This window comes from Anarhichas minor, unplaced genomic scaffold, assembly GCF_050575085.1.
Source record: "Anarhichas minor isolate MPS153535 unplaced genomic scaffold, ASM5057508v1 ptg000055l, whole genome shotgun sequence".
In the NCBI taxonomy this organism is placed as follows: Eukaryota; Metazoa; Chordata; class Actinopteri; order Perciformes; family Anarhichadidae; genus Anarhichas; species Anarhichas minor.
The window spans coordinates 3,289,377-3,313,591 of NW_027466501.1; the positions used below are offsets into that span (position 1 = coordinate 3,289,377).

Genomic DNA, 24,215 nt, shown 5'->3' on the forward strand with positions numbered 1-24,215 from the left:
AAAAACGTCATGTCAATGTCATAACTTCTTACATATCTTTACACTTGAACTCTTACTACTACTACGTTCTGCTAGCTAGCTTTCAGCTTCACAACAGTCGCGCTAACCCACTGACCAATCACGGCGCAAGTTAATGCTGAGCTGCACATTAATGCTGACGTACTTGTAGGCCACCTAGGAAGCTCTGACATGTCAAAGAATACGCCCAACATGTCAAACTAAAAATCTGATTGGTTGAAGACTATGACAATCAACAATATCGTCCCCATTCACTTAAACTGTATAGGCTTCCTAGCGGGCCTCGGGGCTCTCTTCTTACCTAGAGACATAGGGGCGAAATCTGATTGGATAAAAGCTCTCCTTAAAACAAGAAACAGACTACAACGGACTGTCAGGTCTGTAGAGAGAATTATTGGCTCCAGCCTGCCCTCCAATCCTGGACTTGTACACATCCAGAGTCAGGAAACGGGCTGGAATGATCACTGCAGACCCTTCACACCCTGGACACAAGCTGTTCCAACTCCTCCCCTCTGGTAGGCGCTACAGAGCACTGTACGCCAAAACCACCAGACACAGGAACAGCTTCTTTCCACTGGCCGTCACTCTCATGAACAATTAATCAGACATACTGTACCTCCATTTGCACTATTACCACCATTCTGCACTAATATCCCAAATCCATTGTCATTGTTCATATATAATTATATTGTACATAATAGTTAAATGTTTATGCTTAGTTTCTGTTCTACTTTGTTGTGTTTAATGTTCTTGTTTTTATATTTTTCTTGTTTATTTGTATATTCCATGTATGTACGTTGAGAGCAATGTGAAAACCGGAGTCAAATTCCAATAAGGCCAATAAAGCTGATTGTGAATATAAATACAGGTGTTTGAGTTCCTTTCTGCATTCAAACAATATCACAACTATCTGAACCAGGACTTGAGAAAAAAGAAGCAGAATTGGAAACATTGTATTGTATTTCTTGAACCTCGGTGATAGTCCTCCTCACCTTGTAGTACGAGTCAGGGGGCTCAGTCATGACACTGCTGACCCCTTCTAGATCGGCAGGTATCCATGGTAACAGATGGCATCGCCTCACCAGGGGGTCCGTCTCTCCATACGTATAGTCACGGGTTACTTCATCTGTGGAAACAATGACATTTTTGCGGTGTGGAAATGTCTCTCAGTGCTCTCTGGTTCCTACTGAAGAAGTACATCTTCAAACATTGATTTGATTCTCTAAAAATAAGGCAAAGTCATTTCCTACAGTTGTGTTTAAACAAACATTGTCTGACATTGTAACTGAATAAAGAACGTTTGAGAACACTATTTGACCATGTGCTGGCGTACTTGTGGTCCCAGGACCCACAGGGGTAGCAAGAGTTTGTTACAGTATATACGCTCGCGTATAGATATATATATACACACGCGCGCTCGCGTATAGATATATATATATACACGCGCGCTCGCGTGTGTGTATATATATATATATATATATATATACACACATATATATATATATATACACATACACGCGAGCGCGCGTATATACACACACGCGCGAGCCAGCGTATATACACACACGCGCGAGCCAGCGTATATATACATCCACACACACGCGAGCGTATATATACATCCACACACACGCGAGCGTATATATACATACACACACACGCGAGCGTATATATACATACACACACACGCGAGCGTATATATACATACACACACACGCGAGCGTATATATACATACACACACACGCGAGCGTATATATACATACACACACACGCGAGCGTATATATACATATACACACACGCGAGCGTATATATACATACACACGCACGCGAGCGTATATATACACACACACGCACGCGAGCGTATATATACATACACACGCACGCGAGCGTATATATACACACACACGCACGCGAGCGTATATATACACACACACGCACGCGAGCGTATATATACACACACGCACGCGAGCGTATATATACACACACGCACGCGAGCGTATATATACACACACGCACGCGAGCGTATATATACACACACGCACGCGAGCGTATATATACACACACGCACGCGAGCGTATATATACACACACGCACGCGAGCGTATATATACACACACGCACGCGAGCGTATATATACACACGCACGCGAGCGTATATATACACACACGCACGCGAGCGTATATATACACACACGCACGCGAGCGTATATATACACACACGCACGCGAGCGTATATATACACACACGCACGCGAGCGTATATATACACACACGCACGCGAGCGTATATATACACACACGCACGCGAGCGTATATATACACACACGCACGCGAGCGTATATATACACACACGCACGCGAGCGTATATATACACATACGCACGCGAGCGTATATATACACATACGCACGCGAGCGTATATATACACATACGCACGCGAGCGTATATCTACACATACGCACGCGAGCGTATATCTACACATACGCACGCGAGCGTATATCTACATATACGCACGCGAGCGTATATCTACATATACGCGAGTGTATATCGTATATCTACATATACACACACGTGAGCGTATATATACACACACACACACGCGAGCGTATATATACGTATATATACACACACGCGAGTGTATATCTACATATACACACACGCGAGCGTATATATACACACACACGCGAGCGTATATATACATATACACACACGCGAGCGTATATATACACACACACGCGAGCGTATATATACATATACACACACGCGAGCGTATATATACACACACGCGAGCGTATATATACATATACACACACGCGAGCGTATATATACACACACGCGAGCGTATATATACACACACGCGAGCGTATATATACACACACGCGAGCGTATATATACACACACGCGAGCGTATATATACACACACGCGAGCGTATATATACACGCACGCGAGCGTATATATACACACACGCACGCGAGCGTATATATACACACACGCACGCGAGCGTATATATACACACACGCACGCGAGCGTATATATACACGCACGCGAGCGTATATATACACACACGCACGCGAGCGTATATATACACATACGCACGCGAGCGTATATATACACATACGCACGCGAGCGTATATATACACATACGCACGCGAGCGTATATATACACATACGCACGCGAGCGTATATCTACATATACGCACGCGAGCGTATATCTACATATACGCACGCGAGCGTATATCTACATATACGCACGCGAGCGTATATCTACATATACGCACGCGAGCGTATATCTACATATACGCACGCGAGCGTATATCTACATATACGCACGCGAGCGTATATCTACATATACACACACGCGAGCGTATATATACACACACGCGAGTGTATATCGTATATCTACATATACACACGTGAGCGTATATATACACACACACACACACGCGAGCGTATATATACGTATATATACACACACGCGAGTGTATATCTACATATACACACACGCGAGCGTATATATACACACACACGCGAGCGTATATATACACACACACGCGAGCGTATATATACACACACACGCGAGCGTATATATACATATACACACACGCGAGCGTATATATACACACACGCGAGCGTATATATACACACACGCGAGCGTATATATACATATACACACACGCGAGCGTATATATACACACACGCGAGCGTATATATACACACACGCGAGCGTATATATACATATACACACACGCGAGCGTATATATACACACACGCGAGCGTATATATACACACACGCGAGCGTATATATACACACACGCGAGCGTATATATACACACACGCGAGCGTATATATACACACACGCGAGCGTATATATACACACACGCGAGCGTATATATACACACACGCGAGCGTATATATACACACACGCGAGCGTATATATACACACACGCGAGCGTATATATACACACACGCGAGCGTATATATACACACACGCGAGCGTATATATACACACACGCGAGCGTATATATACACACACGCACGCGAGCGTATATATACACACACGCACGCGAGCGTATATATACACACACGCACGCGAGCGTATATATACACACACGCACGCGAGCGTATATATACACGCACGCGAGCGTATATATACACACACGCACGCGAGCGTATATATACACATACGCACGCGAGCGTATATATACACATACGCACGCGAGCGTATATATACACATACGCACGCGAGCGTATATATACACATACGCACGCGAGCGTATATCTACATATACGCACGCGAGCGTATATCTACATATACGCACGCGAGCGTATATCTACATATACGCACGCGAGCGTATATCTACATATACGCACGCGAGCGTATATCTACATATACGCACGCGAGCGTATATCTACATATACGCACGCGAGCGTATATCTACATATACACACACGCGAGCGTATATATACACACACGCGAGTGTATATCGTATATCTACATATACACACGTGAGCGTATATATACACACACACACACACGCGAGCGTATATATACGTATATATACACACACGCGAGCGTATATCTACATATACACACACGCGAGCGTATATATACACACACACGCGAGCGTATATATACACACACACGCGAGCGTATATATACACACACACGCGAGCGTATATATACATATACACACACGCGAGCGTATATATACACACACGCGAGCGTATATATACACACACGCGAGCGTATATATACATATACACACACGCGAGCGTATATATACACACACGCGAGCGTATATATACACACACGCGAGCGTATATATACACACACGCGAGCGTATATATACACACACGCGAGCGTATATATACACACACGCGAGCGTATATATACACACACGCGAGCGTATATATACACACACGCGAGCGTATATATATACACACGTGAGCGTATATATACACACGCGAGCGCATATATATATACGCGCGCGCGCATATATATACGCGCGCGCATGTACAGTGGGGAAAAAAAGCATTTAGTCAGCCACCAATTGTGCAAGTTCTCCCACTTAAAAAGATGAGAGAGGCCTGTAATTTTCATCATAGGTATACCTCAACTATGAGAGACAAAATGAGGAAAAAAAAAAAATCCAGAAAACCACATTGTCTGATTTTTAAAGAATTTATTTGCAAATTATGGTGGAAAATAAGTATTTGGTCAATAACAAAAGTTCATCTCAATACTTTGTTATATACCCTTTGTTGGCAAAGACAGAGGTCAAACGTTTTCTGTAAGTCTTCACAAGGTTTTCACACACTGTTGCTGGTATTTTGGCCCATTCCTCCATGCAGATCTCCTCTAGAGCAGTGATGTTTTGGGGCTGTCGCTGGGCAACACGGACTTTCAACTCCCTCCACAGATTTTCTATGGGGTTGAGATCTGGAGACTGGCTAGGCCACTCCAGGACCTTGAAATGCTTCTTACGAAGCCACTCCTTCGTTGCCCGGGCGGTGTGTTTGGGATCATTGTCATGCTGAAAGACCCAGCCACATTTCATCTTCAATGCCCTTGCTGATGGAAGGAGGTTTCCACTCAAAATCTCACGATACATGGCCCCATTCATTCTTTCCTTTACACGGATCAGTCGTCCTGGTCCCCTTGCAGAAAAACAGCCCCAAAGCATGATGTTTCCACCCCCATGCTTCACAGTAGGTATGGTGTTCTTTGGATGCAACTCGGCATTCGTTCTCCTCCAAACACGACGAGTTGAGTTTTTACCAAAAAGTTCTATTTTGGTTTCATCTGACCATATGACATTCTCCCAATCCTCTTCTCGATCATCCAAATGCTCTCTAGCAAACTTCAGACGGGCCTGGACATGTACTGGCTTAAGCAGGGGGACACGTCTGGCACTGCAGGATTTGAGTCCCTGGCGGCGTAGTGCGTTACTGATGGTAGCCTTTGTTACTTTGGTCCCAGCTCTCTGCAGGTCATTCACTAGGTCCCCCCGTGTGGTTCTGGGATTTTTGTTCACCGTTCTTGTGATCATTTTGACCCCACGGGGTGAGATCTTGCGTAGAGCCCCAGATCGAGGGAGACCATCAGTGGTCTTGTATGTCTTCCATTTTCTAATAATTGCTCCCACAGTTGATTTCTTCACACCAAGCTGCTTACCTATTGCAGATTCAGTCTTCCCAGCCTGGTGCAGGTCTACAATTTTGTTTCTGGTGTCCTTTGACAGCTCTTTGGTCTTGGCCATAGTGGAGTTTGGAGTGTGACTGTTTGAGGTTGTGGACAGGTGTCTTTTTATACTGATAACGAGTTCAAACAGGTGTCATTAATACAGGCAACGAGTACACACACACGCGAGCGTATATATACATATACACGCACGCGAGCGTATATATACATATACACGCACGCGAGCGTATATATACACACACACGCACGCGAGCGTATATATACACACACACGCACGCGAGCGTATATATACACACACACGCACGCGAGCGTATATATACACACACACGCACGCGAGCGTATATATACACACACGCACGCGAGCGTATATATACACACACGCACGCGAGCGTATATATACACACGCGAGCGTATATATACACACGCGAGCGTATATATACACACACGCACGCGAGCGTATATATACACACACGCACGCGAGCGTATATATACACACACGCACGCGAGCGTATATATACACACACGCACGCGAGCGTATATATACACACGCACGCGAGCGTATATATACACACGCACGCGAGCGTATATATACACACACGCACGCGAGCGTATATATACACACACGCACGCGAGCGTATATATACACACACGCACGCGAGCGTATATATACACACACGCACGCGAGCGTATATATACACACACGCACGCGAGCGTATATATACACACACGCACGCGAGCGTATATATACACATACGCACGCGAGCGTATATCTACACATACGCACGCGAGCGTATATCTACACATACGCACGCGAGCGTATATCTACACATACGCACGCGAGCGTATATCTACACATACGCACGCGAGCGTATATCTACACATACGCACGCGAGCGTATATCTACACATACGCACGCGAGCGTATATCTACACATACGCACGCGAGCGTATATCTACACATACGCACGCGAGCGTATATCTACATATACGCACGCGAGCGTATATCTACACATACGCACGTGAGCGTATATCTACACATACGCACGCGAGCGTATATCTACACATACGCACGCGAGCGTATATCTACATATACGCACGCGAGCGTATATATACACACACGCGAGTGTATATCGTATATCTACATATACACACACGTGAGCGTATATATACACACACACACACGCGAGCGTATATATACGTATATATACACACACGCGAGTGTATATCTATATATACACACACGCGAGCGTATATCTACACACACACGCGAGCGTATATATACACACACACGCGAGCGTATATATACACACACACGCGAGCGTATATATACACACACACGCGAGCGTATATATACATATACACACACGCGAGCGTATATATACATATACACACACGCGAGCGTATATATACACACACGCGAGCGTATATATACACACACGCGAGCGTATATATACACACACGCGAGCGTATATATACACACACGCACGCGAGCGTATATATACACACACGCACGCGAGCGTATATATACACACACGCACGCGAGCGTATATATACACACACGCACGCGAGCGTATATATACACACACGCACGCGAGCGTATATATACACACACGCACGCGAGCGTATATATACACACACGCACGCGAGCGTATATATACACACACGCACGCGAGCGTATATATACACACACGCACGCGAGCGTATATATACACATACGCACGCGAGCGTATATATACACATACGCACGCGAGCGTATATATACACATACGCACGCGAGCGTATATATACACATACGCACGCGAGCGTATATATACACATACGCACGCGAGCGTATATATACACATACGCACGCGAGCGTATATATACACATACGCACGCGAGCGTATATCTACATATACGCACGCGAGCGTATATCTACATATACGCACGCGAGCGTATATCTACATATACGCACGCGAGCGTATATCTACATATACGCACGCGAGCGTATATCTACATATACGCACGCGAGCGTATATCTACATATACGCACGCGAGCGTATATCTACATATACGCACGCGAGCGTATATCTACATATACACACACGCGAGCGTATATATACACACACGCGAGTGTATATCGTATATCTACATATACACACGTGAGCGTATATATACACACACACACACGCGAGCGTATATATACGTATATATACACACACGCGAGTGTATATCTACATATACACACACGCGAGCGTATATATACACACACACGCGAGCGTATATATACACACACACGCGAGCGTATATATACACACACACGCGAGCGTATATATACATATACACACACGCGAGCGTATATATACACACACGCGAGCGTATATATACACACACGCGAGCGTATATATACACACACGCGAGCGTATATATACACACACGCGAGCGTATATATACACACACGCGAGCGTATATATACACACACGCGAGCGTATATATACACACACGCGAGCGTATATATACACACACGCGAGCGTATATATACACACACGCGAGCGTATATATATACACACGTGAGCGTATATATACACACGCGAGCGCATATATATATACGCGCGCGCGCATATATATACGCGCGCGCATGTACAGTGGGGAAAAAAAGCATTTAGTCAGCCACCAATTGTGCAAGTTCTCCCACTTAAAAAGATGAGAGAGGCCTGTAATTTTCATCATAGGTATACCTCAACTATGAGAGACAAAATGAGGAAAAAAAAAAAATCCAGAAAACCACATTGTCTGATTTTTAAAGAATTTATTTGCAAATTATGGTGGAAAATAAGTATTTGGTCAATAACAAAAGTTCATCTCAATACTTTGTTATATACCCTTTGTTGGCAAAGACAGAGGTCAAACGTTTTCTGTAAGTCTTCACAAGGTTTTCACACACTGTTGCTGGTATTTTGGCCCATTCCTCCATGCAGATCTCCTCTAGAGCAGTGATGTTTTGGGGCTGTCGCTGGGCAACACGGACTTTCAACTCCCTCCACAGATTTTCTATGGGGTTGAGATCTGGAGACTGGCTAGGCCACTCCAGGACCTTGAAATGCTTCTTACGAAGCCACTCCTTCGTTGCCCGGGCGGTGTGTTTGGGATCATTGTCATGCTGAAAGACCCAGCCACATTTCATCTTCAATGCCCTTGCTGATGGAAGGAGGTTTCCACTCAAAATCTCACGATACATGGCCCCATTCATTCTTTCCTTTACACGGATCAGTCGTCCTGGTCCCCTTGCAGAAAAACAGCCCCAAAGCATGATGTTTCCACCCCCATGCTTCACAGTAGGTATGGTGTTCTTTGGATGCAACTCGGCATTCGTTCTCCTCCAAACACGACGAGTTGAGTTTTTACCAAAAAGTTCTATTTTGGTTTCATCTGACCATATGACATTCTCCCAATCCTCTTCTCGATCATCCAAATGCTCTCTAGCAAACTTCAGACGGGCCTGGACATGTACTGGCTTAAGCAGGGGGACACGTCTGGCACTGCAGGATTTGAGTCCCTGGCGGCGTAGTGCGTTACTGATGGTAGCCTTTGTTACTTTGGTCCCAGCTCTCTGCAGGTCATTCACTAGGTCCCCCCGTGTGGTTCTGGGATTTTTGTTCACCGTTCTTGTGATCATTTTGACCCCACGGGGTGAGATCTTGCGTAGAGCCCCAGATCGAGGGAGACCATCAGTGGTCTTGTATGTCTTCCATTTTCTAATAATTGCTCCCACAGTTGATTTCTTCACACCAAGCTGCTTACCTATTGCAGATTCAGTCTTCCCAGCCTGGTGCAGGTCTACAATTTTGTTTCTGGTGTCCTTTGACAGCTCTTTGGTCTTGGCCATAGTGGAGTTTGGAGTGTGACTGTTTGAGGTTGTGGACAGGTGTCTTTTTATACTGATAACGAGTTCAAACAGGTGTCATTAATACAGGCAACGAGTGGAGGACAGAGGAGACTCTTAAAGAATAAGTTACAGGTCTGTGAGAGCCAGAAATCTTGCTTGTTTGTAGGTGACCAAATACTTATTTTACCGAGGAATTTACCAATTAATTCATTAAAAATCCTACAATGTGATTTCCTGGATTCTTTCCCCCCATTCTGTCTCTCATAGTTGAAGTGTACCTATGATGAAAATTACAGGCATCTCTCATCTTTTTAAGTGGGAGAACTTGCACAATTGGTGGCTGACTAAATACTTTTTTTCCCCACTGTATATAAAAATCCTTTCTTTGTATTGGTCTTTGGAATGCTGAGGGACATTAGTCAGTAAAAATCTTGATAAGGTGGGCTCGACCCCCATGCGAAAAATAGGTTGCTCCAGGCGAAGAATGCGGGCCATTTTCGCATGCCAGGTCACAGCACGTTCATTTCAATGCAAGCAGACAGAGCAGGAAATGCACTACAGCGCTGCAGCAGTTTTCAATGGATTAACTGTTTTTTTCTGGACGAAAATCGCCAAAAGGTATGTCGATTTTCAATTTTATTTCTCGAGAGCAGTGTGCGGTTTCTTGGGGTTTGTCCTGTGACCTTTGAATGCTTTGTCGGAGGTCTATTTGGACACGCTGGGTCGACGCCGCATCGAGCCCTCGTGTGATTTCATGTCTCCTTCGGCCATTTTCGCTGCCGGCTTTGTGATGAAAGATGAATTTCTGCTGCATAGTTGGCGGATTTTTTGCAGAAAAATCCTGATATTGTGATAAATCTTCTAGTGTATTGAATTAGTTTGTGTATACTGTGTATAATTGCGTAAAAAGACCGGCATGATGATTTTGCTCGGACTTTTTTTTTTTTTTTGGTATTTTACATGTCTGGGCCATTTTTCATATTATTTGATGAAAAGTCCATTCGGAACCTCGGTACCGGTACCAGAACCCCAATTGGGGCTCGCTCGGGCTATAGAGGTTAAGTAATATTCTAATTTTCTGAGATACTGAATTTGGGATTTTCCTTAGTTGTCAGTTATAATCATCAAAATTAAAAGAAATAAACATTTGAAATATATCAGTCTGTGTGTAATGAATGAATATAATAGACAAGTTTCACTTTTTGAATGGAATTAGTGAAATAAATCAACTTTTTGATGATATTCTAATTATATGACCAGCACCTGTATATATATGTGTATAGTGTGGTGTGGTGTGCGTGTGTGTTCTCACCTCCGCCCTGCAGGTCCTGCAGGGGCCAGAGCACAGAGTAGGCCAGCCCACCCTGAACGTAGAAGAAGGGAGCCATGCTGCAGCTGGGCCGGTCGGAGTGCTGCACCCGTGAGCCAAACTCATCCATGATGTACCACACCGGTACTTTATCCTCGGGAGACTGTGCGGGAAAACACAGCAGGACGACAAGAGTAAGGAGGAGGACAGAGAGGCTAATGTGTTTTTACGTCTGCAATTGTGCTATCGGCAGAGAACTAAAGCCCAATCTCACTGTCTCACTACTGATACGTCTAACTACTGATACGTCTAACGGCTGCTGGTTCAACGGTTTCACATAAGTATGTCGTCAGCTTTATTATGAAAAGTGTGACAGTAACCGAGCAAGCTTCTTTGTGGTGAGGTGGTAGCCACCTAAAATGGCAGAGACCCACCCCACCAAAAACCTGCCTCTCTCTTCAGTTCTCTGGAGAGTTCAACTAATCAGTTAATGAATTAACTAACTAATTGTAGATTAAACATCGTTGCAACATTGTGAAACTGTGGTGAACTACAGGCGAGCAAACACCTGTAGACACCCAGCCTTCAGCGGAAACAGCAAGTAGAGCGTTCTGTGGTTTTTTGCACCTGAAGACAAAACAATTGTGACCTTTACAACCTTTAGTCTTCATCGTGAGTGGTATTGTAAAGAATCATTTTTTCTATTTTTAGAGGTTTTCTGACGTACCCCCTGGGAGAGTTCATAAGTCTGGTTGTACTTCCACATGCGCTCCATCACCAGCTCCACCGTGTCCGGGTCAGGGGCCTCGCCGTGGAAGTCCACCCCCATGAGGTCGGCCATTCTGGGCAGCAGGCCGGGGAACTGCTCCAGCTGCTGACGGGCGTGGTCCACGCGGTACGTCCAGGCGTGATCCACCAGGTAGACACTGGTAGTGGAAGATGGACCGAAGCTCAGGTCAGCAGCTCATTGTAAAAACTCAATTTAAGGTGCATTTTTTAAATTCAAATTAATATATAAATGTCCATCAGATGCAAATTTGCAACAGTGGCAACACTATTTCAACAAAAGGTTTGAATAGATCCTCGCAGGCAGAAGACCAACGACCAGGATCCTATTGACCCAGAGCAGAGTCTGGCAGTCGTATAACCTCACCTACTGAAAGCTAATTTATTGAGTTTCCTTTGAGCAAAATGCTCAGAGTGAATTAGAAATATTCCCTATGTCTGTATGTCTAGGGCTTTTATTGTGAAAGTTAAGAATAGTAGAAGTGGATCTGGTCTGCGCTGCTTTTGTGAAGGTTAAAATGAGTAATAAAGTTTGACTTCTTGGTTCAGACTACAGAGCTGTGTTGTTATACAATATAAGTGTACTTATTGAACATGTTCGTTCTGCACAATGTGGTATATTTTCAGGTCTTGTACAATACAGCGAAGACCCCAAGTGTATTTGTCTTAGACGAAAACCAGATGTGCAGGAGACCAGGGGCAGAAGGGGGGATGTGTAGAATGAGGAGGCCACATAGATTGTAGATTAATGAAGAGGGGCCCTCAACTTCTTAACGGTAAGACACATGCATATTAGTCACTGCGTAACGATGGCTCTGACATAGTCCGGAATTAAGTTAGAAAGACAAAATTGGGGAAACCTGGATCCAGGTAATTTGAATAAATAAATGTAAAAAGGTAAAAGAAAGAGTGATAAGGAAATAAAGGAAATGATCATATGATTGAGCCGCAAAATCAGATAGGATAGAGCCCTCAAGTGTAGGAGCATGTAGTACGGGCCGCGTAAAACCTGAAACGACATCTTATTGTCAGTTTAATAACTGGAGAGTGTAAATTCACAATTCGATTGACTGTTACCACTCTGACATTTGTTGACGAACGGTGTCTGATGCAGCCTCTCATCGAATATTTACACCTCAGAGGTAGCATAAATTTTATGAGAAAAAGTAAATAGCGGCAAAAAGCATGCTGTGTGAATGAAGGCTAAGAGAATGAGTGTGTGTGTTTACTTTGGGATGAGAAGAGAGGGGAGAATGGGTGTGCGTAGAAGTGCTGAAGGTATGTGTGTGAAACTTAGCTGCTGATGTGTTCCAGATGTGTGCTATAAAAATGCATAGGATGAGAATAGATGTGTTAAAAGAACGAAAAAACATATTATGATTGAATAAACGTACATAGGTGGTGATTTGAGAACGGGACATTTAATAATTTGTAAGGACAGATATGTGGCCCAATGTATTTTATAAAACAATGAGCTTCGTTTGAGAAGACGTAATGAATTGAACAATGTATTGTATAAAACAATGAGCTTCGTTTGAGAAGACGTAATGAATTGAACGATGTATTTTATAAAACAATGAGCTTCGTTTGAGAAGACTAATGAATTGAACGAGTCAGTAAATAAAACATGAGCTCTTCTTAAAAGGGACGTAATATAACAAATGAGCTGTTAAATGCACAATGAACTTCGTTTAAGAAGGGTAGAGTTTGACACCCCCCCCCCCTCCCCCCCCTCACTTGTCTCAAAATTCCCTCCAGATGGAGGTCGGAATGTGGGAGGGGAAAGGCGTTCGGTGATGATAAAACTCTCTTGGGAGATACAGAGAATTTCTTTGCCATTTGAACTGTTGGGTTCAGTTGGAGTTCACTAAATGCTACAATGTTTAGGTAAGGGGTTCAAGTTAGGAATAATATTTATGTATGCTGTTAAAGGGACCTAAGGGGTTCATAAGAGACTAAATCAGTGCCTGTTTCTTGTCTGTTATGTCATTTACGGTGAATGAGAATTGAGAAGGGGAGGCAAGGCAGTGGACCGGCACATCACGGAGTGTGGCTGGCTGACGTCCACGGGGAGGCTTCCGTTTCAATCTACTAAAAACCTGCATTTTCCATATTTGTATGTGTTCTCAGTCGTAGGTAATATTGATGGTACACATATAAACCTGCTTTCATGTATAAGCCTAAGAGGATACTGACCTGCTCCTATACACATGAAAGAATACATGCTCTAGGCAGATAGGAGAAATAAATAAATAAATAAATAGAAAACTTGGCAACTGATTGACCAGTTAATGCATTTAATTAATTAATGGCATATGATTGTTTGGTCTAACCTCTGCTGACAATTGCAGATGTCCATTTTTGTTATTGTGCGTGGTTTGTTCTGATCTGTGCTGTGGTGTACATCAATATGGTGACTGTCTGATGATTTGAGCTGAATATTGGATAATTGGTTAATTTGTGGATTGATTGATTGTTAATTTGTTACTTGGATAATTGGTTAATTGCTAATTGGTTAATTGAAGGGGAGAAGTAGTCTAAATAGCCTTGAGTAGTTTTAATTGTAGCAATTAATTCTTAAAGTACAATAACGGAACATAAGAGGAAGTCATTATAATGGGAAAAAAGAACACTAAAAATCCAAAAGTAATCACTCCTGTTGAAGTGGAACAGAAGAATAATCCTTTAATTAGAGGCATCGCAAACATTGCAAAAAAAAATATAAAAATATCGGAAAAATGGCATAAACGCTGGCCTGAAATTGACCAACCATGGCCAGTGGAGGGGACTCTTAACCCAGATGTAATTAAAATAATGCTGGTACTAGTATCCACATACAAGGCAGAGCGAAAGAGAGGGAAAGGAAAGAAAACGAGAATGTGGAGAGGGAAAGAGAGGACAGAGAGCAAACGAAGAGGGAACGTACAGAGGAGAGGGAAAGAAGGGAGAAGGAGCAGAAAGAAAAGGAGAAAAGAGAGAAAGCACAAAAAGACAGGGAGAGAAGAGAGTATGAGAAAGAGCGAAAAGAGAGAGAGCTGAAAGAGAGGGATAGAAGGAATAGGGAGCAGAGAGAGAAGGAGAAACAGGATAGAGAGAGCAAAGTGAAAGGGAGAGACAGCAAAAAGAGAGGGAGAAGGAGAGAACAGATAAAGAGAGAGAAAAGAGACCAAGTGGAGCTGTATAGGAAAAAGGAACATGATCAGAAAGACCAGGACCAAGAGACCCTCAGGAAACTTAATCAAATCAAACTGACGGATAACAGGAAGATGGAGAAGAAGCAGGCTCTGGTTATGCAGAATCAGGCTCCACTAGATCAACTAGTACCACAGCCTCAGCCGAACCAGGTTCAGCTCCAATCGTTCCAGCCACCGCCGGTGATTCCATTTGTCTCTTACCCACAGCCAGCTTTTGATCAAGCGCAGCCCTGGAGAGGAAGAGATCAAAGAAACTTCGGAAGAGGAGGAAGGTTTAATCCAAGCTTTCAACAGCAATCAAACAAATGTTATACTTGTGGACAACAAGGCCATTTTGCTCGCGAGTGCAACAGGTAAAGAGGAAATTTCAGAGGAAACTCCAGAGGAGGATTCAGAGGAGGATTCAGGGGCCAAGTAGGGACACCCAGAGGACCGGTGAACCCTTACAGAGGCCCGAAACCTGGTTACTAGGGGTGCCCTGAAGACTCGAGAGGGGGGTGTCAGCTGGTAGTATCAGGGCCGGAGAGAGATCCAACAATAGAGGTAAAAGTAAATAATCGTCCAGTGGAAGTGATGGCGGACAGCGGAGCTGCTTTTACCTGTATTCGGCCTGAAGATGCTATACATCTCCCCATGTCTGATCAATTGATTCGGACAATCGGGTTCGAGGGAGTGAAACAGCTAGTTCCTCTCACTAAACCAATCGAGCTCAGCTATAAAAAGAAGAAGATTACGTTACCCATATTGGTATCAGAACATACACCTATTGCACTTTTGGGAAGAGATGCTATGTGTAAATTGGGGTGTACAATAAAGTGTAAACCAGACGGCTGTCAGGTTGAAATGCCAAACGAGAGTGTTCACCAATTATTGATGACAACAGAGACTGAAGCTTCTACAGTATGTTGGATCGGAAATCTTAATGAAGATTTTCTTGAGCCAGTTAAGTTGTGGGAAAAGTTTATCATCGTAAATATGCCCGACGCGAAGCTTCCAGAGTATCCATTTCACTGCACGCTCAAGTATTTCAATAAAGATGCTCAAACATACGCAGAAGAATGGTTGAGTCGACAACCAAAACAAGTTCAACTAAATTCGGGCTGTATAATTTTGGGACCACAAGGAGCAGCTATGAAGATACACAGAAATGACTATTTGGACAAAGAGTTTGATATCGAGAAGAGTGTGCCACATGTGACCTTGTGGGTGTGTGAAGAACATACGCAGAAGCAAGTGGGAGAAATGATGGCGGAGGCAGAAGAAGCTGTTTTTACACCAGTAACAGAGAATCTTGCCATCTGGAAGAGCGAGGATCAGAGGTTCATTAAGATCATGATCTCTGCTCAAGGACAAGGACAGCCACATACGGTGCGAATGACACATGAGTCAATCTGCAGTACTAAGATGGACTCAGACTCAATGTGAGAAGAGATGCTACAACAAGTTCCAGAATGTTTGTGGGCTCGGCATAGTACTGATATTGGACTTGTGAAGTCAGCTCAACCAGTAAGAGTTGAACTCCGACCAGGAGTCAAACCACCTTGGAAGAACCAGTATCCACTGAGTGAAGAGGCAATCCGAGGAATTGAACCACAGATTGAAGGACTTTTGAAGGCGGGTGTTTTAAGAATAACACAGGACCCGCAGAGCAACACGCCTTTGTTGCCAATAAAGAAGCCAGATAATTCATATCGCCTGACACATGATTTAAGAGCGGTCAATGAAGTGGTGGTTGATTTTCAAGCAGAAGTGCCGGATCCACATACTTTGTTAGCCCAACTTCCGCCAAATGCGACACATTTCACAGTGTTAGATTTATGTGGTGCGTTTTTCAGTGTTCCACTTAGTAGGGAAAGCCAAAGCTTATTCGGGTTCACGTACAATGGACAATCTTATGGGTATGAGAGACTGCCACAAGGGTTCAAACATAGTCCTCACATTTTCAATAAAATAGTGAAAGACTATTTGGAGGGGATAGAGCAGGTATTAACAAGCAATGTAATTCAATATGTGGACGACATCATCATTTGTTCACCAGATGAGGAGACATGTCATAAGGACTCAACTAAATTGCTACAAATACTGGCAGAGAAGGGTCACAAGGCCTCTCTGAAGAAACTGCAGTATTGTAAGGAGAAGGTAACTTATTTGGGTCAAACAATAACGCAGGGACACAGAAGCATCTCTGATAGTCATGTGGAGGCTATTCGCAAGGCTCCAAAACCCAGAACAGTTCGAGAGATGATGACATTTCTTGGTATTGCAGGATATTCTTCAGCATGGGTTGAGGATTATGCTAGCTTGACAGGGCCTTTGAGAGCTATGATTAAAGATACTGGGAATGCTAAGCTACACTGTAATCTGTCCTGGACACACGATGGCCTTTTGGCATTTGAAACGACAAAAAAGAAGTTGCAAGAGGCTCCGGCGCTAGCAATTCCAGACTACTCTAAGAATTTTGTGTTATATGTATCTACTTCTACTGGGGGTAAACATGCATGTGCAGTTCTTTGTCAACCAACGGGTATGGGGACGAGTCCTCAACCTATTTTGTACTACTCCACGGCTTATTCAGAAGTGGAGCTAGGGTTACCACTGTGTTACAGAGCTATGGTGGGAGTTTCTCTAATGTACAATAAAGCATCATCTGTAACAATGGGGTATCCAGTAACAATTCTTACACATCATAGTCTCAGAAATCTTTTGAATTATGGTAAGAACAACTTGACTATGTCTAGGCTCAGAGACTATCATAGGCTCTTAGAGCAGGAATATGTTACTCTAGCAAGGTGTGCTACGGTAAATCCAGCTGAGAATTTGCCAACTCCAGAAGACGGTGAGCCACACGATTGTGTTCAAGAAGCAGAGAAGTACTCTAGACTTAGATCAGATTTACAAGCTCTCCCATTGCATGTGGTGGACCTGGAGTATTGGACTGACGGGTCTTGTTATCGTGTGGGCGATAAATTGAGTGCTGGCTATGCGATAGTAAAAGCCCAAGGAACTGGATTTGCAGTTAAGAAGGCTGAAAAGATACCACAGCCTGCATCTGCACAACTTGCTGAGCTGGTGGGGCTAACTGAAGCATGTTTGTTGGCAGAAGGGAAGCGAGTGACGATATATACCGACTCTGCATATGCACATAATGTGTGCCATTTGTTTGGAGCGGTGTGGAAAAAAACAAGGGTTTAAGAAAACGGATGGTTCACCGATACAACATCACGCCCAGATCATGAAATTGTTGCATGCTATGATGAAGCCTAAAGAAATAGCAATAGCTAAATGTGCGGCGCATAAGAGGGATGCATCAAGGGTTTCACAAGGGAATAGAGCGGCTGATGAAGCTGCAAAAGCAGTCACAGGAGCAGATAAATTGGGCAAAGTTCTTCTCGTCACACATGAAGTGAACTTGGAAGACAAAATTACGCTCAAAGATGTGATTTTAATGCAGGAATCCGCTCCTGAAATGGACAAACAGTTGTGGCTAGACCACAACTTGATCAGCATGAAGATATCAGAACAGCGGTCCCTGATATAATGGAGGTGACATCAGTGGGAGCTACCAGCTGTTTTTGTTCAAATACAACTTATAATGGGCCGGGAACGTTTATGGGGTTATCAGATTGTGATAAATATATGATGGACTTGGGTAAAATGGAACATGGGAATAGGAATGATTCGTATGAAGCATCTTTTCAGATACCAAAAAACAAAAAGAAGACAATTTTAAGGGTATATAACCAGATATTGCCGGGGAATGTGACTATAGGGAATTTTAAGGATATTTGGTGGGTCTGTGGTGATAAGGCATACATATTTCTACCATATGGGTGGACAGGATGCTGTTATATGGCACTGTTGAAACTTCCATATGAGGTTCTTACTATCCAGAAGGGAGTAGGGCCAGATGGGGGCCAATCTGATGTCGCTTCACATAGTAGGATGAAACGTGCGTTGGCACAGTTTCACAATTTGGAATCTTACCATTGGAGAATAAGTATAGGAGAGAAGTGGGGTATAGGATTATTTCCATGGTATGGGGTGACATTCTTGGCAGATCACATCGACAACATTACCTACACCTTGCAGGGCTTTGCGAACGAAACCATAAGAGGTTTCGAATTTTTGTCAAACACTCAGAGAAGCCACAGACTGACGTTGCTAAAACATGTCATGGCTCTTGACTATATTTTGGCCAAACAAGGGGGCCTTTGTATGACTTTGAACTTAACAGGGGAGGCTTGCTATACGTTGATTCCTGATAGTTCTGATAATATGACTAGTGTCATAGAGGCATTGAAGCTCATAAGAGATGCGTTTGGTCCGTCAGAAGACGCGGGATGGTCTGCAAATGCTTGGTTGCAGGATAAATTGGGGCCAATAGGAGCAGTGTTAGTTCAGATTTTGGTAGCGCTCGTTCTGTCGTTGTGTGTGATGTTTTGTTTTTGTACGCTGTTGTTGACCTTTGCAAAGGCAATGATAATTAGATGGGTTGGAGTTGTGCTACCCGGCGATCAAACTCTGATGCCATTATTACACGAAGCTGACACGGACATGGATGAGGATGACGCAATAAAGATCGAAGTGGTGGAGGAATATCCATTTTGAATATCTCATGATTATAATCCTATTATTTACCTCTGTTATTGCTTGCGTAGTTTGTAGTGTTGATTTTGTTTTGCTCTTTCGAGACTTTGTTTAGTCTCGAAGGGGGGGTATGGAAACAAATGAACAATATGATTAATGGACATTATGAGTTATAATCTCACATTTTACTTATAGAAGTGTTCTTATTCGGTGTTTGATGTTTTAATGTGCATCTGTTCTGTATGCAAAAGATACTGGTCTTCTTTTCTTTCATTCTAGAACATATTGGGGGAAGACCACTGTGAGGGTGGTGGATTGTCAGGGACTCCGATGGGCAGAATGGATTCAGACACTTCAAACATGAAAATACGGATGGTCTGAAGGACTCTGAACGTGGACTGGCGATACAACATCCAGATTCAAGACATCATCGATACTACACCTGAGTCACGGCTGCTGAGAAACTGCAGCGTTATACAGTCTTATGTCTTCTCTTAAATGTTACATTAGTATTATTAAAAATGAATTTTCTTCTTTGTGTATTAAACGCTTGGGAAATGATGGTTTCTAAATATAATGGGACCTCGAATGTTTTCTTTTTCTCGGATGTTTAGGGACAGTGGGGTAGGCAGGAAAAGGTCCATAGAAAGGTGCGATGGGTCGACCAGCCTGACTTTGGACATTGTTTTGTTTTGATTTGCTGAGTGTTCCATATGTATTTGCTTAAGTCATTTCCTTACACAAATTGCTAAATTCCTCATTTCAGTGTTATGGAGTATTACTTATGGTCGCCTTGGCAGAGGGACCGTGAGAGAATTTTCCTGTCTACATTGTTTAATGAATATTTCAAGAAAAATTAGCTGCCTAACAGGTTTTTCACTCTCACTTTTATACTCCGTACCGTTGCTTTAATGTTAAAAAGGACGGGTTGTTAATTTTGTCATGATTATACACTTGTATGTCTCTTCTTTTATTTTTTCGAGACTTTGTGTAAGTCTCGAAGGGGGGAATATGTGGTATATTTTCAGGTCTTGTACAATACAGCGAAGACCCCAAGTGTATTTGTCTTAGACGAAAACCAGATGTGCAGGAGGCCAGGGGCAGAAGGGGGGATGTGTAGAATGAGGAGGCCACATACATTCTCTTACATTCCGCCCAGATGTAAACATAACATGTATCCTATATAAAGATGAAGCAAGAGCCCTAGAAGAAGGGACTTTCAGATTCGACTTGAGACCTCCGGGCGATCTAGACGTCCGTAATGGCATGTGTTGCTTGTTTGTAATAAACTTTATTATACCAGCAAGAACAGTGTCCACGGAGCATCCTTCCTCATCACTTCAACAGCACTGTCGCATGAAAGATACGACAACAACATGACTGGTTTTTATTCGCGGTGCAAAAACTCTGAAAACTTGGTCCAGAAAAATATTACATAGCTTTTTTCCACTCTTAATATTAGTGTTCTGTGTTAAAGTACACATGACAAAAACAACGATTAATCGGTGTGTAACTATTGATTATGGAGCTCCAAAGTGTGCATTTTTTAATAAATATCTAAAAACGAAGTAATCACTTAAAAAGGAATAATTCATTTTTATAAAATGTTATTTCATCCTTCTAATTTTCCTTATAACTGCGGGACTCATTTTTTATTTCAAAATTCTTCTTTTAAAAGTCAGCATTTATTTGATATTGGAATTTTTACCCATTAACAATTTCACACCGTTTTATATTTCATATCTCACTTTTCTTGACAGTTACCGCCCTCTCACCTTTCGGCCAATCACAATCCCCATGTTTCTTCAGCTAGCAGCCTGTTGCCAGGCGTACAATAATGATCGTATTTGTACAATAATTTCGCCCTCTGTATGATGTAGGTCAATAAAGCCATAATGTACAACAATTTCACCATTTTGTGGCACTGTAATGGTAAAATGTGCATTTGAACTTTGTGTCCTCGATGTGAACTCGCAGTGAACTCGAAAACTTACGTGTCATCTATTAAGGAAAATGGCTACTGAAAAAGTAGCAAAACTACTTGCAGAGTGTTCCTTACATGGAGTAAAGAAAGTGCAGACTAAGCAGTAATCAGAACTGGTGGTTGAAAACACCTCATGTCACCTTGAATGTATCGAAGCTGTGAAAAGTCAGCTGGATGCAGCAGACAAGCCCTCGTGGGTGCTGCACTTTGAATCTAACTTGTTGCTGTATAAATAAAGGAGCCTGTGTGTTACATATTTTGAAGCATTCACACAGTCTACTGAATACGTAGCTGTTGTGCTTTCTTCCCTCTTGCAAGAGAATAAACGGAAAAAAACAACTTTGAATCTTCTGAAGACTTCATTGTTGTTTTGTGAACAAAACTCTCTTCTCCCGATTAACTCAGAAATCTTCCACAACAGCGCTTAGTTAGAATTAGTAGTTGGTTTTAGTCTATTTTATTTCAATTTGTTTCCCGATAGCAAAATATGGATTCTACGTCTGTGTTTACACATCTCTTCTCACGAGAGGTCTTTCCAGCCAATCAGGCTCTGTGTAGGCTATGCTGTTGATGAATGTCACACGCCAGCACGTCTGTCGTCATTTTTAAAGAAGGTTTACACCAGAGTTAGCTAAACTTCAGCACTCATGTGAAATGATGGTAGAGATTGAGAAAATGAGTTTAAATACACGTTGCATAAATTTACACCGCCTCTTATCGTGGTTATGATTTGCATGCGATGATATTCCTCAAAATCTGACAATTTTAAGCCTCTGGTACGACAGTTTACCATTTCCTGAAAGGAGGGAGGGCGGTGACAACACCACTGTCATGGAAAGAGACATTATGTATTACAAAGTGATATTATGAAATTAAATGTCATTTATGAAAAGTGACATTGTGAAATAAAACTTGACATGAAATGTGTAATCTGGGGAAATGTTTTGAAATGAAAAAGGGAATGAAAAACAAAATGTCTATAATTAAATAAAAAATATCATTTTTTTCTATTAAGTTATTATGATTCGCTTTATAACATTACAATACAGTCATTTAGCAGACGCTTTTATCCAAAGCGACTTACAATTCAGATCCTATCACAGCTACGGGAGCAATTTTGGGGTTAAGTGTCTTGCTCAAGGACACATTGACATGCAACTAGCCTCTGATTGAAGGACGGCCCTGCTCTCCACTTAGCCACAGTTGCCCAACAGCCTTCCTGAAGTGTGTAGAGTAGGCAATGCAACAGCCTCCACGGGTCCATCTCCCTTTGAATATCACTTTAACACCGATGCTTTTATTGGGGTTGTTTTACTTTCAAAGTTTATTGTTGTAATATGTTGTGCGCTTTGTTCTATGTATTTAGTTTTTAATTGTAAAGTGTATTGGACCATGCTGCATGGTGAATCTCTATTTTAAATAAAATTGATTGATCAAATGATGAAATAACATTTCACAATAATAATGATATACTCCTACTGTTATATACTCAATTTATTCATGATTATTTATGTTTTTTTCATTGATTAAATAAAATACTGTTAAATCCTTTGGTCAAGGGGTTTTTCTGGCCGATGGCGCCCTCACCTGGTCGGCTCCGAGACCTGCAGCCCACTCTCTTGGGTCACAACCACTTTACAGCGGAACACTGCTCCAGGATTGTCCTTCTTCCTCTCCTCATCCTCGTCTTCTTCTTCTTGTTGGAAATGCCTGATTCCAAAAACTTCCCCAGCATCGTAAATCTAGTGCATGCAACAACAATATTCATGTTTTCATCATGTCACCACCAAAAACCATTAGAGAATTTGTCAATTTTAAAGTTAGATTTCTTCTCATCTTCAGCACTCCTAAACGAGTTTAACACATTGTTAGTTCCACTCTTCAACCTCGGCATACATCAAATACCGCAAGCAGCACTTGTTTCAAATTTCAAAGTTTCTTCCCATCCAATTCTTGAACACGTAACGATACAAAACGCATACACACATCACAACGTGGCAATAGGAGGTGCAGATGGAAAGTTCATTAAACAACAGACCGATTAGTGGCTACAATACATGCCGAGTTGAACCCAGGAACATATACATTTGGTAATGTTTTAGCCATGTTTTATCCGATGCGTGTGTTTGCAAACAATGATGCAAAAGTGTAACCGTCTCTTTTAAGGCGAGTTTGCTTCCCTTAGCAGATGTAAGCTAGTGAAGCTACCATCGCAGATATTAGCCGGGTGTCGAGTCGTAACTTAAGATAAGGTGGTGCTTATTTTAGATAAATGGA

General features: G+C 42.7%; 1 protein-coding gene across 1 annotated transcript in view; it reads right to left on the reverse strand.

Moving 5' to 3' along the window:
- ttll12 (tubulin tyrosine ligase-like family, member 12) overlaps positions 1-24,215 on the reverse strand; it is a 72,705-nt gene that overhangs the window by 48,067 nt on the left and 423 nt on the right. Inside the window, exons 2-5 of the mRNA XM_076075972.1 lie at positions 23,526-23,680; positions 12,115-12,313; positions 11,391-11,550; positions 1,011-1,144 (exon numbers count right to left, since the gene is read on the reverse strand). Of these exons, the coding sequence (XP_075932087.1) occupies positions 1,011-1,144; positions 11,391-11,550; positions 12,115-12,313; positions 23,526-23,680 (648 nt within the window). The remainder of the gene's footprint in view (positions 1-1,010; positions 1,145-11,390; positions 11,551-12,114; positions 12,314-23,525; positions 23,681-24,215) is intronic.